This window comes from Amblyraja radiata, chromosome 21 (assembly GCF_010909765.2).
Source record: "Amblyraja radiata isolate CabotCenter1 chromosome 21, sAmbRad1.1.pri, whole genome shotgun sequence".
Lineage (NCBI taxonomy): Eukaryota > Metazoa > Chordata > Chondrichthyes > Rajiformes > Rajidae > Amblyraja > Amblyraja radiata.
In genome coordinates, this window is record NC_045976.1 from 1,339,394 (window position 1) to 1,350,247 (window position 10,854).

The 10,854-nt window shown below is 49.7% G+C and overlaps 1 protein-coding gene across 1 annotated transcript; it reads left to right on the top strand.

The window, feature by feature from the left end:
• The first annotated feature begins 1,857 nt into the window (after window positions 1–1,857).
• Window positions 1,858–10,514, top strand: nopchap1 (NOP protein chaperone 1). Its single transcript, XM_033039369.1, has 4 exons — window positions 1,858–1,991; window positions 4,035–4,118; window positions 6,100–6,236; window positions 10,138–10,514. Exons 1-4 carry the CDS (start codon window positions 1,922–1,924, stop codon window positions 10,321–10,323), a joined length of 477 nt encoding a protein of 158 aa, XP_032895260.1. The 5' UTR covers window positions 1,858–1,921; the 3' UTR covers window positions 10,324–10,514.
• The last annotated feature ends 340 nt before the right edge of the window (window positions 10,515–10,854 follow it).

A 10,854-nucleotide genomic window follows, 5' to 3' on the forward strand; every position in this document is an offset into this window, starting at 1 on the left:
GGACTGATAAACAACAACGACGAGTCTGCCTACAGAGATGAAGTCCAAAAACTGACTGTCTGGTGTACCAAAAACAACCTGGTATTCAACCCATCAAAGACAAAAGAGCTGGTCGTTGACTTCAGGAGGAAGAGGAGAGAGGAACCTGCTCCCTTATACATCAAAGGAGACATGGTGGAGAGAGTCACTGGCTTTAACTTCCTGGGAATAAACATCTCCCAGGACCTCAAATGGCAAATGAACACCGTCACTCTCGTGAAGAAGTCACATCAGCGGCTGTATTTCCTGAGGTCTCTGCGGAGAGCAAACGTCTCACAGCCGCTGCTGTTGTCCTTCTACCGATGCGCCGTGGAAAGTATCCTCTCCTATGGAATCCTGGTGTGGTTTGCTAGCTGTACTGTGGCTGAGAGGAGGGCGCTGCAGGGAATTATAAAAACTGCGCAGAGCATTACAAACGCCCAACTGCCCTCCTTGGATGATATATATAGGGCCCGATGCTTGCGCCGGGCCACAAATATCAAGCAGGACACATCCCACCCTGCCAACCACCTTTTTACTCTGCTACCCTCTGGGAGGCGATTCAGGACTCTGAAGGCTCGCACCGGTAGACTAAAAAATAGTTTCTACCCATGTGCGATAAAAGAGCTAAATTCCAACAGAGAACGCTGGGGAAGCAAAATGTAATTCCAAGAAATGCCGCCAAATTCTTTTAAATTCTTTTAAATTCTTTTAAAATACCTATTTATTATTTACTAATAAGTGTACATATGTGTTAATGGTTGTCGTGTTTGTATTTTTTTTAACCGGAGGAGATGTAATGGAATTTCGTTGCACAGTATTGTGCAATGACAATAAACGTATTCATTCATTCATTCATTCATTCATACTACGTCTTTTTCATCGAGTGCACTATCTTGCTTGCTATAGGACCTTTGACTGCTACTAGTCGGGTCGAGGGGACTGTCGGGTCGGAGCGCCGCGTCCGACCCGCCTCACCCGTCCCGACGTAGTGTAGCTCATGGAGTGCAGCAGCAGACCCTCGCCCGTGGCCCCGTTGGTCAGTCGACAGCCTTGCCAGCCGATCGACCTTCAGACCTTCGCTTACCGCCGACACCACCACCCCTCCTTCTCATGGCCGTTCATCGGTTCATGTGTTGGATGGGATGCCGGACCAAAACTCCTCAGCTGCCCCGCCGGCTGGGCTTAGTGTGCAGTCCAGCACCCGGGCCAACTCATCATTCACCCAGCCACGGCCGAGTTGGTCAACGAATTGCCGTCTGGAATTTGTCCCATATTTTGACCTTTTGTCCCTGAGTAAGTTGGCAACCACACACTATAGCTATATTTAACACCCTTAGTCCTGCTCACTCCCTATAATTAGACAACAAAGACATTTTCTGTATCCACGATGGACATCATGTGGACATTTTGGCTGCATGGGGATCTTGACATCCTGTCACACCTTCTCTTGATCCGATCCTGGTTTTGTCGACCCATAGATGGCTCCGGGTATTGCTGATCCGCTCCGGGTGTTGCTGATCCGCTCCGGGTGTTGCTGATCCGCTCCGGGTGTTGCTGATCCGCTCCGGGTGTTGATGATCCGCTCCGGGTGTTGCTGATCCGCTCCGGGTGTTGATGATCCGCTCCGGGTGTTGATGATCCGCTCCGGGTGTTGCTGATCCGCTCCGGGTGTTGATGATCCGCTCCGGGTGTTGCTGATCCGCTCCGGGTGTTGCTGATCCGCTCCGGGTGTTGCTGATCCGCTCCGGGTGTTGTGGATCCGCTCCGGGTGTTGTGGATCCGCTCCGGGTGTTGATGATCCGCTCCGGGTGTTGCTGATCCGCTCCGGGTGTTGCTGATCCGCTCCGGGTGTTGCTGATCCGCTCCGGGTGTTGTGGACCGGGACACACGCGGCCTGGTGATGGCGGCCCAGCAGCGGGAGCGGGAGGTGTCGAGGTCCACGGAGCTGCTGGGGGCGGGGGGACAGGCGGGTGAGTGAGAGAGAGAGCGAGACCCTTCATCCCTCTCCCACTGCCGGGGCCGCCCGCCCGGCGCCAACTCCCCCAGTCTGACCCTGACCCTTCTCCTCATCCTCCCCCATCCCCTTCCCCTCTTACTCCCCTGCCCCTGCCCCTGCCCCCTGCCCCCTGCCCCCTGCCCCTGCCCCTGCCCCTGCCCCTGCCCCCTGCCCCCTGCCCCTGCCCCTGCCCCTGCCCCTGCCCCCTGCCCCTGCCCCTGCCCCTGCCCCTGCCCCCTGCCCCCTGCCCCTGCCCCTGCCCCTGCCCCCTGCCCCCTGCCCCCTGCCCCCTGCCCCCTGCCCCCTGCCCCTCTTACTCCCCTGCCCCTTCCCCTTCCCCTCTTACTCCCCTGCCCCCTGCCCCCTGCCCCTGCCCCTGCCCCTGCCCCTTCCCCTGCCCCTGCCCCTTCCCCTGCCCCTTCCCCTTCCCCTGCCCCTGCCCCTGCCCCTGCCCCTGCCCCTTCCCCTGCCCCTGCCCCTGCCCCTGCCCCTGCCCCTGCCCCTTCCCCTGCCCCTGCCCCTTCCCCTGCCCCTTCCCCTTCCCCTCTTACTCCCCTGCCCCTGCCCCCTGCCCCCTGCCCCCTGCCCCTTCCCCTCTTACTCCCCTGCCCCTCGCCCCTTCCCCTGCCCCTGCCCCTCGCTACCCCTGCCTAGACCACTTCCATCTCCCCTCTCTCCCCCTCCTCCCTCTTCTCTCCTCTCACCCCCAGTCACCGACTACTCTTCTCTCCCCCACCATGGATTCCCCTCACTCCCTTCTCCACTCATTTCCCCCTTCAACGACTCCTCTTCCACAACCCCTCCTCTGCCCCTTTCCCCTCTTTAGACACAGGGTGCTGGAGTAACTCAGCGGGACAGGCAGCATCTCTGGAGTGAAGGAATGGTGGCAATGTTACAACATTTTGAGATTTTAAAAATCAAGTCTGCAATTTATCGCATCAGATAAAGCATAAAAAGAAGTTTAATTTGACACCTTATTCACTTTCATATCTCAAGTATTTAAAAAGTTATGGCCATTTTCATACTCGGACATTAGCATCTTGTTCCCTATTGATTTTCTATGGACATAACAAAAAAGCTGTGATCGTGGACAGTCAAAAGCACATAACCTTCTTAAAAATTAAGAGAACTGAATGACATTTTCAGTTAGTTACCCAATTGTAGCTAATTTCAAACTTCAATTACTAGATCTAAACATCTATCCATTTCTTAATAAATGATTAACATTTTTAAATAGCCTAAGTGTCCAAATAATATTCACAAATAATTCACAATAAAACATGATTTTTAAATCTCATTTACATTAATTTATAGGCCAAATGGAAGGAATTTAGTGTTTAATTGCTGTAAATTAAAGTCCATTTAAATCAGCTTTCTAGTGGGATCCTGTGAACGCGCTGGTTTAGAACGTTCACATTGCGGTAGATTTGTGCCCTCAAATGCCCAGAAAAATACTGCGGGATATAATGGGCCCAAAATTAGCTACTCGCAACATTAAACTTTATATAAAGGGATCTTAACAAGCCCTTTTTAATGTAAAAATAAACAGCCTACCTTCCGTTTTCCCCTGTATGAGATCCGGCCGGTTGCCGGCGGTCGCGAGTTTAGAGGTTAATTTTTTAACTACTATAACAATTAGATAAAGCCCTTAAAAGTAATAATAGCTAAAGCGACGGAATCTTCCAGCGATTTTTCGTTAATAATTAACTAGGCTGAACATCCTCGATTTGAACAGCCTAGGGAAAATCGCGTTTTAAACCCGCCCCCTCTAAACGGCGCCAAAATCGCGCACACCCGCAGCGACAGATTTTCAGCGACGCTTCAGGTACGTTTTGCAACATACCTAGGAATGGGCGACGTTTTCTCTCCACAGATGCTGCCTGTCCCGCTGAGTTACTCCAGCACACTGTTTCACCTTCGGTTTAAACAAGCATCTGTGTTTACCCCCTCTCCCCTCCTCCCTGCCGCCCAGCTGACCGCTCTGCAGTAAATGCCACCTCACTGTGTTTGCCTGCAGGGATTGAACAGAAGCTGCTGATCAGTGGGCAACATCCCAGGAGCCCAGGCCCTCCCAACATCGTCCGGCTGCCCAGAAGTCAGGGTGAGTGCCCCTCCTGGCAACTGGTGTGGACGGCTGCCTCCACTCTCCCAGAGCTCTGATGTGCATCCTCGACTGCATTGCCAATGTGGGACTCAAAGTGCTGGAGTAACTCAGCAGTCAGGCAGCATCTCTGCGGAACAAAGGTGACACGGAAGTGTCTCAACCCGAAACATCACCGATCCATGTTCTCCTAGGATGCTGCCTGTCCCGCTGGATTAATCCAGCAATTTTGTCTTTTTGTAAACCAGCATCTGCAGATCTTTATAATTGTTCTGTCACGCACTTGCATGGATGACCCTGGTTTTTGGTTCCGTGTGGAGTGGGAATGGGTGACGTTTCGTGTCGAGACCCTAGTTCAGACTGTGGGGAAGATGTTTTATTTGCGAGTTATCTTGGAAACGAGTATCATAGAGTTCCGGGCAATGGGACTGGCATGTATACTGCAACAAGGGTGAAATGGCTGAGCAGGTTTGCAGTGTACAGTGACAGTGGTGGGAGGTAAGGTGACCTACCACTGGGTTCATAAGTTCCAGGAGCAGAATTGGCCCATCAAGTCTACACCACCATTCAATCACAGCTGATCCATCTTTTCCACTCAACCCCATTCTCCTGCTTTCGCCCCATAACTCCTGACACTCGTACATATCAAGAATCTATCAATCTCTGCCTTAAAAATATCCACTAATGGCCTCCACAGCCTTCTAAGGCAATGAATTCCACAGATTCACCACCCTCTGACTAAAGAAATTCTTCCTCCATCTCCTTTCTAAAGGTACTTCCTTTAATTCTGAGGCTGTGGCCTCTGGTCCTAGACTCCCCCACTAGTGGAAACATCCCACATCCACTGTATCCAGGCCTATTACTATTCGGTAAGTTTCAATGTGGTCCCCACTACCATTCTAAACGTCAGTGAGGATAGTAAGTAAGTAATTTTTATTTATATAGCACTTTTAAATCAAATCACGATAAGGGGGAAATCCTTTAGGACCGAGATGAGAAGAAACATTTTCACACAGAGAGTGGTGAATCTCTGGAACTCTCTGCCACAGAGGGTAGTTGAGGCCAGTTCATTGGCTATATTTAAGAGGGAGTTAGATGTGGCCCTTGTGGCTAAAGGGATCAGGGGGTATGGAGAGAAGGCAGGTACGGGATACTGAGTTGGATGATCAGCCATGATCATATTGAATGGCGGTGCAGGCTCGAAGGGCCGAATGGCCTACTCCTGCACCTATTTTCTATGTATCTAAGCCAAAGTGCTTTAGAGAGAAGAAATTAGATTACCATACATCCATATAAAATAAAACAAGAGAAAAAAAGACACAATACACTATAGGATTCAACATGAACGTCCCCCCACAGCAGAATTAACACTTTCCACTGTGAGGGAAGGCACCAAAAAGTCCAGTCCTCCTCCTCCTGCTAGCCCACCCGAGGTCGGGGCCTATTTGAGGCTGCAGCCAGTCACCACAACGGCAGCACGATGTTATAGACCCTCCTGCCGGGAAGATGGAACTCCGGCGTCGGCTGAACCCCCAGTGCCGTCAAATGCTCATATGTTAACCCATTCATTCCTGGGATCATTCTTGCAAATCTCCTCTGGACCCTCTCCAAGGCCAGCACATCCTTCCTCTGATATGGGGCCCAAAATTGCTCACAATATTCCAAATGTGGCCTGACCAGCACCTTATAGAGCCTCAGCATTATATCCCTGTTTTTATATTCTGGTTCTCTTGACAAATGGGCATTTGCAGCATTGGTGGTGAAGCTCCAGTGGACTCCACTGGTCATCTCCTGCCTCTGGACGCTGGGCCACTGGACACTGCTTGTACTGTACCGGCCTGACACGTGCGATCCACAGTTTAGTTTATAGATAGGGTGCGGAAACAGGCCCTTCGACCCACCCAGTCTCTGGCGCTGTAAGGCAAATACTACCACCCATGTCTGCCTGTGTTTTCAGCAGCCGCATTGCTTTGTTCCTCAGTACTAGACCGATTACAGAGCTTCCTGCCCCAGATGGCGTCCGCAAACATGGAGCTCAGGAAACAAATGGAGACCGCTGATCCCAGCAAATTCGACATTGAGAACGTGGAACATTGTCCTGACAAGATTATTGAAATGGTAAGCGAGGAGCTTGTGTTGCTGCTTGTAATGGGGCCAAGCACGTGTTTACTGAATAGAGACTGCACCAGGGTTATCAACGCCCGACTTACAGACACACCTACATACATGTTCATTCATTCCAGGAGCAGAATTAGGCCATTCGACCCAGCAGGTCCACCCCACCATTCAATCATGGCTAGACACAAAATGCTGGAGTAACTCAGCGGGACAGGCAGCATCTCTGGAGAGAAGGAATGGGTGACATTTCGGGTCGAGGCCTGTGTTCATGGCTGATCATGGCTCAATCATGGCTGATCTATCATTCCGTCTCAACTCCATTCTCCTGCCTTCGACCCGTAACCACTGACCCCCATAACCTCATCTACTGTTTCTGCTGTTCCAGGTGTGGACTCCTATATGGGCGCGCCCAAGAGCAGGCTCGGCGATCGTTTTGCTGAATACCTTCGCTCAGTCCGCCTTGGTCTACGTGATCTCCCGATTGCCAAACTCTTTAACTCGCTCTCCCATTCCCACACTGACTTTCTGGCCTGGGTCTCCTCCACTGTCCGAGTGAGGCCACACGTGAATTGGAGGAACAGCACCTCATATTTCACTTGGGCAATTTACACCCCAGCGACATGAATATCGGATTTCTCTAATTTCAAACAACCATTGCATTCCCTCTCTCTCCATCCCGCCCCCACCCTAGTCTTGCTAATTTCACCATTTGCATTCCTTCGTTATCACCTCCTCCCCAGCCATCAATCCACCTTTCCCGAGTCATCGATGCTGGCTCTGAATTGTTCTGTACCTTTCCATTCCTCTAGTTTCCCCCTCTCTGACTCAGTCTTATGAAGGGTCTCGACCTGAAACGTCACCTATTGCTGCCTGAGTTACTCTAGCATATTGTGTTTGTCCTTTTGTGTACTTGTCTTAACTCTTTCCATGTCCAGCATATCGATGTGCCTATCTAAAAGCCTCTTAAATACCTCTATCTTATCGGACCACTATAACCGCCCCAGTAACACTTTTCAGGAACCCACTGTGTAGTAAAGAAAACTTGCCCCTCACATTTCCTTTAAACGTCACATTTGCCATCAAGCTACGCCGTCTCATCTTTAATATTTGACACTATGGATGACACGAAGCTGGGGGGCAGTGCTAGCTGTGAGGAGGATGCTAGGAGGCTGCAAGGTGACTTGGATAGGCTGTGTGAGTGGGCAAATGTATGGCAGATGCAGTATAATGTGGATAAATGTGAGGTTATCCACTTTGGTGGCAAAAACAGGAAAGCAGACTATTATCTAAATGATGGCCGATTAGGAAAAGGGGAGGTGCAACGAGACCTGGGTGTCATGGTACACCAGTCATTGAAAGTAGGCATGCAGGTGCAGCAGGCAGTGAAGAAAGCAAATGGTATGTTAGCATTCATAGCAAAAGGATTTGAGTATAGGAGCAGGGAGGTTCTACTGCAGTTGTACAGGGTCTTGGTGAGACCACACCTGGAGTATCGCGTACAGTTTTGGTCTCCAAATCTGAGGAAGGACATTATTGCCATAGAAGGAGTGCAGAGAAGGTTCACCAGACTGATTTCTGGGATGTCAGGACTTTCATATGAAGAAAGACTGGATAGACTCGGCTTATACTCGCTAGAATTTAGGAGATTAAGGGGGGATCTTATAGAAACTTACAAAATTCTTAAGGGGTTGGACAGGCTAGATGCAGGAAGATTGTTCCCGATATTGGGGAAGTCCAGGACAAGGGGTCACAGCTTAAGGATAAAGGGGAAATCCTTTAGACCGAGATGAGAAAAACATTTTTCACACAGAGAGTGGTGAATCTCTGGAACTCTCTGCCACAGAGGGTAGTTGAGGCCAGTTCATTGGCTATATTTAAGAGGGAGTTAGATGTGGCCCTTGTGTCTAATGGGATCAAGGGGTAAGGAGAGAAGGCAGGTACGGGATACTGAGTTGGGTGATCAGCCATGATCATATTGAATGGCGGTGCAGGCTCGAAGTGCCGAATGGCCTACTCCTGCACCTATTTTCTATGTATCTATATATTTCCACCGTGGGAACGGGTTTTGACTGTCTAATACCCCGTCTGTGCTCATAATTTTCTATACTTCTATCAGGTCCTCTGTCAGCCTCTGCCTTTCCAGAGAAAACAATCCACGTTTGTCACACCACCCCTTTCAGCAAATACCCTCTCATCAAGGAAGCATTCTGATAAGCATCCTCTGCACCCTCTCCAAAGCCTCCACCTCATTCCTATAATGGGGGCGACCAGAACTACAAAGAGGTTAATTGGCTTGGTAGCAATGTAAAATTGTCCCTACTGTGTGCAGAGTTGTGTTAATGTGCGGGTATCGCTGATCGGTGCAGACTCGGTGGGCCAAAGGGCCTGTTTCCGCGCTGTATCTCCAAACTAAACAAAACTAGATTGCACACAATACTCTAAATGCAACCTAACCAAGTCCTATATTGTTGCATCATGACTTTCTGACATACTCAATGCCTGACCCATGTAGGCAAGCATACCATACACTTTCTTTACCCCTCTGTCTATTAGTGTTGCTACTTTTGGGGATAAATGCATTTGGACCCGCAGATCAGTGTATATTTAAGCTGTTATCAGTCGTTCCATTAACTGTATACTTTTTCCCTAATATTTGACCTCACACTTGATCCAATTAAACTCTATCTGCCATTTCATTGCCCATTTCCATAACTGATCATTGACACTGTCATCTCTACCCTAACCCCCCTCATAAAAACATTCCCTTTGAAACATAGAAACAAGGAAAATAGGTGCAGGAGGAGGCCATTCGGCCCTTCGAGCCAGCACCGCCATTCATTGTGATCATGGCTGATCGTCCCCAATCAATAACCCGATATCCCTTGATTCCACTAGCCCCTAGAGCTCTACCTAACTCTCTCTTAAATCCATCCAGTGATTTGGCCTCCACTACCCTCTGGCAGGGAATTCCACAAATTCACAACTCTCTGGGTGAAAAAGTTTTCTCACCTCAATCTTAAATGGCCTCCCCTTTATTCTAAGACTGTGGCCCCTGGTTCTGGACTTGCCTAACATTGGGAATATTTTTCCTCCATCTAGCTTGTCCAGTCCTTTTATAATTTTATATGTTTCTATAAGATATCCCCTCATCCTTCTAAACTCCAGTGAATACACGCCTAGTCTTTTCAATCTTTCCTCAAATGACAGTCCCGCCATCCCAGGGATCAATCTCGTGAACCTATGCTGCACTGCCTCAATCACAAGGATGTCCTTCCACAAATTAGGAGACCAAAACTGTACACAATTCTCCAGATGTGGTCTCACCAGAGCACTATACAACTGCAGAAGAACCTCTCTACTCCTATACTGAAATCCTCTTGTTATGAAGGCCAACATTCCATTAGCTTTCTTCACTGCCTGCTGTACCTGCACGCCAACTTTCAGTGACTGGTGTACAAGGACACCCAGGTCTCACTACACCTCCCCGTTATCTAACCAAATCTTTGCTTTTAGAGAAACAGATACAGCACAGATACAGGCCCTTTGGCCCACCAAGTCCGTGCTGACCAGCGTTCCCCGCACACTAACACTATCCTACATACACTAGGGACAATTTACAATTTTACCAAAGCCACGTACAAACCTATACGTCTTTGGAGCATGGGAGGAAGCTGGAGAAAACCCACGTGGTCACAGGGAGAACGTACAAACTGCGTACAGACAGCACCCATGGTCAGGATAGAAGCCGGGTCTCTGGTGCTGTAAGGCAGCAACACTACCGCTGCGCGACCATGCCTCCCGCGGTACCGCAGCTTCCTTTCTCTCCTACACCCCCTGCTGTCTGTCTTCTGTTCTGTTGAACAATGAATTATTAGTTCCTCTACCCGTTGTTGCCCCTCAGAACGTGTCTCTGTTTGAAATGGATGGTGAAAGTGGAGCAGAGGATCTAACGTCCGACGATTCCCAGTCTGACACCGAGTCTTATGGAGAGGTGACGGCAGAAAATCTCAAACTACCTGCACCCCAGCCGCAGCGGAAAGGTCGGATACAGGTGGTGTCTGTGGACAGCAGCAGTGACACTGACTGACAGCCGGCGTCACGCACACAACTATGTGGAAGGGCTGGCAACGCCGTCTGGGGAGTTGTGTCCATGTAGATGGAACTATCCAACCTCTGTTTGACTTTAGTTCAATGACACGTGTACTGAGGTACAGTGAAAAGCTTCTGTTACGTGCTAACCAGCCAGCCTAAAGACAATACATGATTACAGTCAAGCCATTTACAGTGTACAGATACATGATAAAGGGAACAACATGAATAATGTCTAGTGCAAGATAAAGTCCGATCAAAGATAGTCCAAGGGTCTCTAATGAGGTGGATAGTAGTCCAGGACTGCTCTCTGGCTGTGGTTCAGTTGCTCTGGATGGTTCAGTTGCTTGATAACAGCTGGGAAGAAACTGTCTCTGAATCTGGAGGTGTCACACTTCTATACCTTTTGCCTGTGGGGAGAGGGGAGAAGAGGGAGTGGCCGGGTGGGGGGGGGGGGGGGGCGACTCATCCTAGGTAATGCTTCTGGCCTTGCTGAGGCAGGGTGAGGTGTAAATGGAGTGAATGGAAG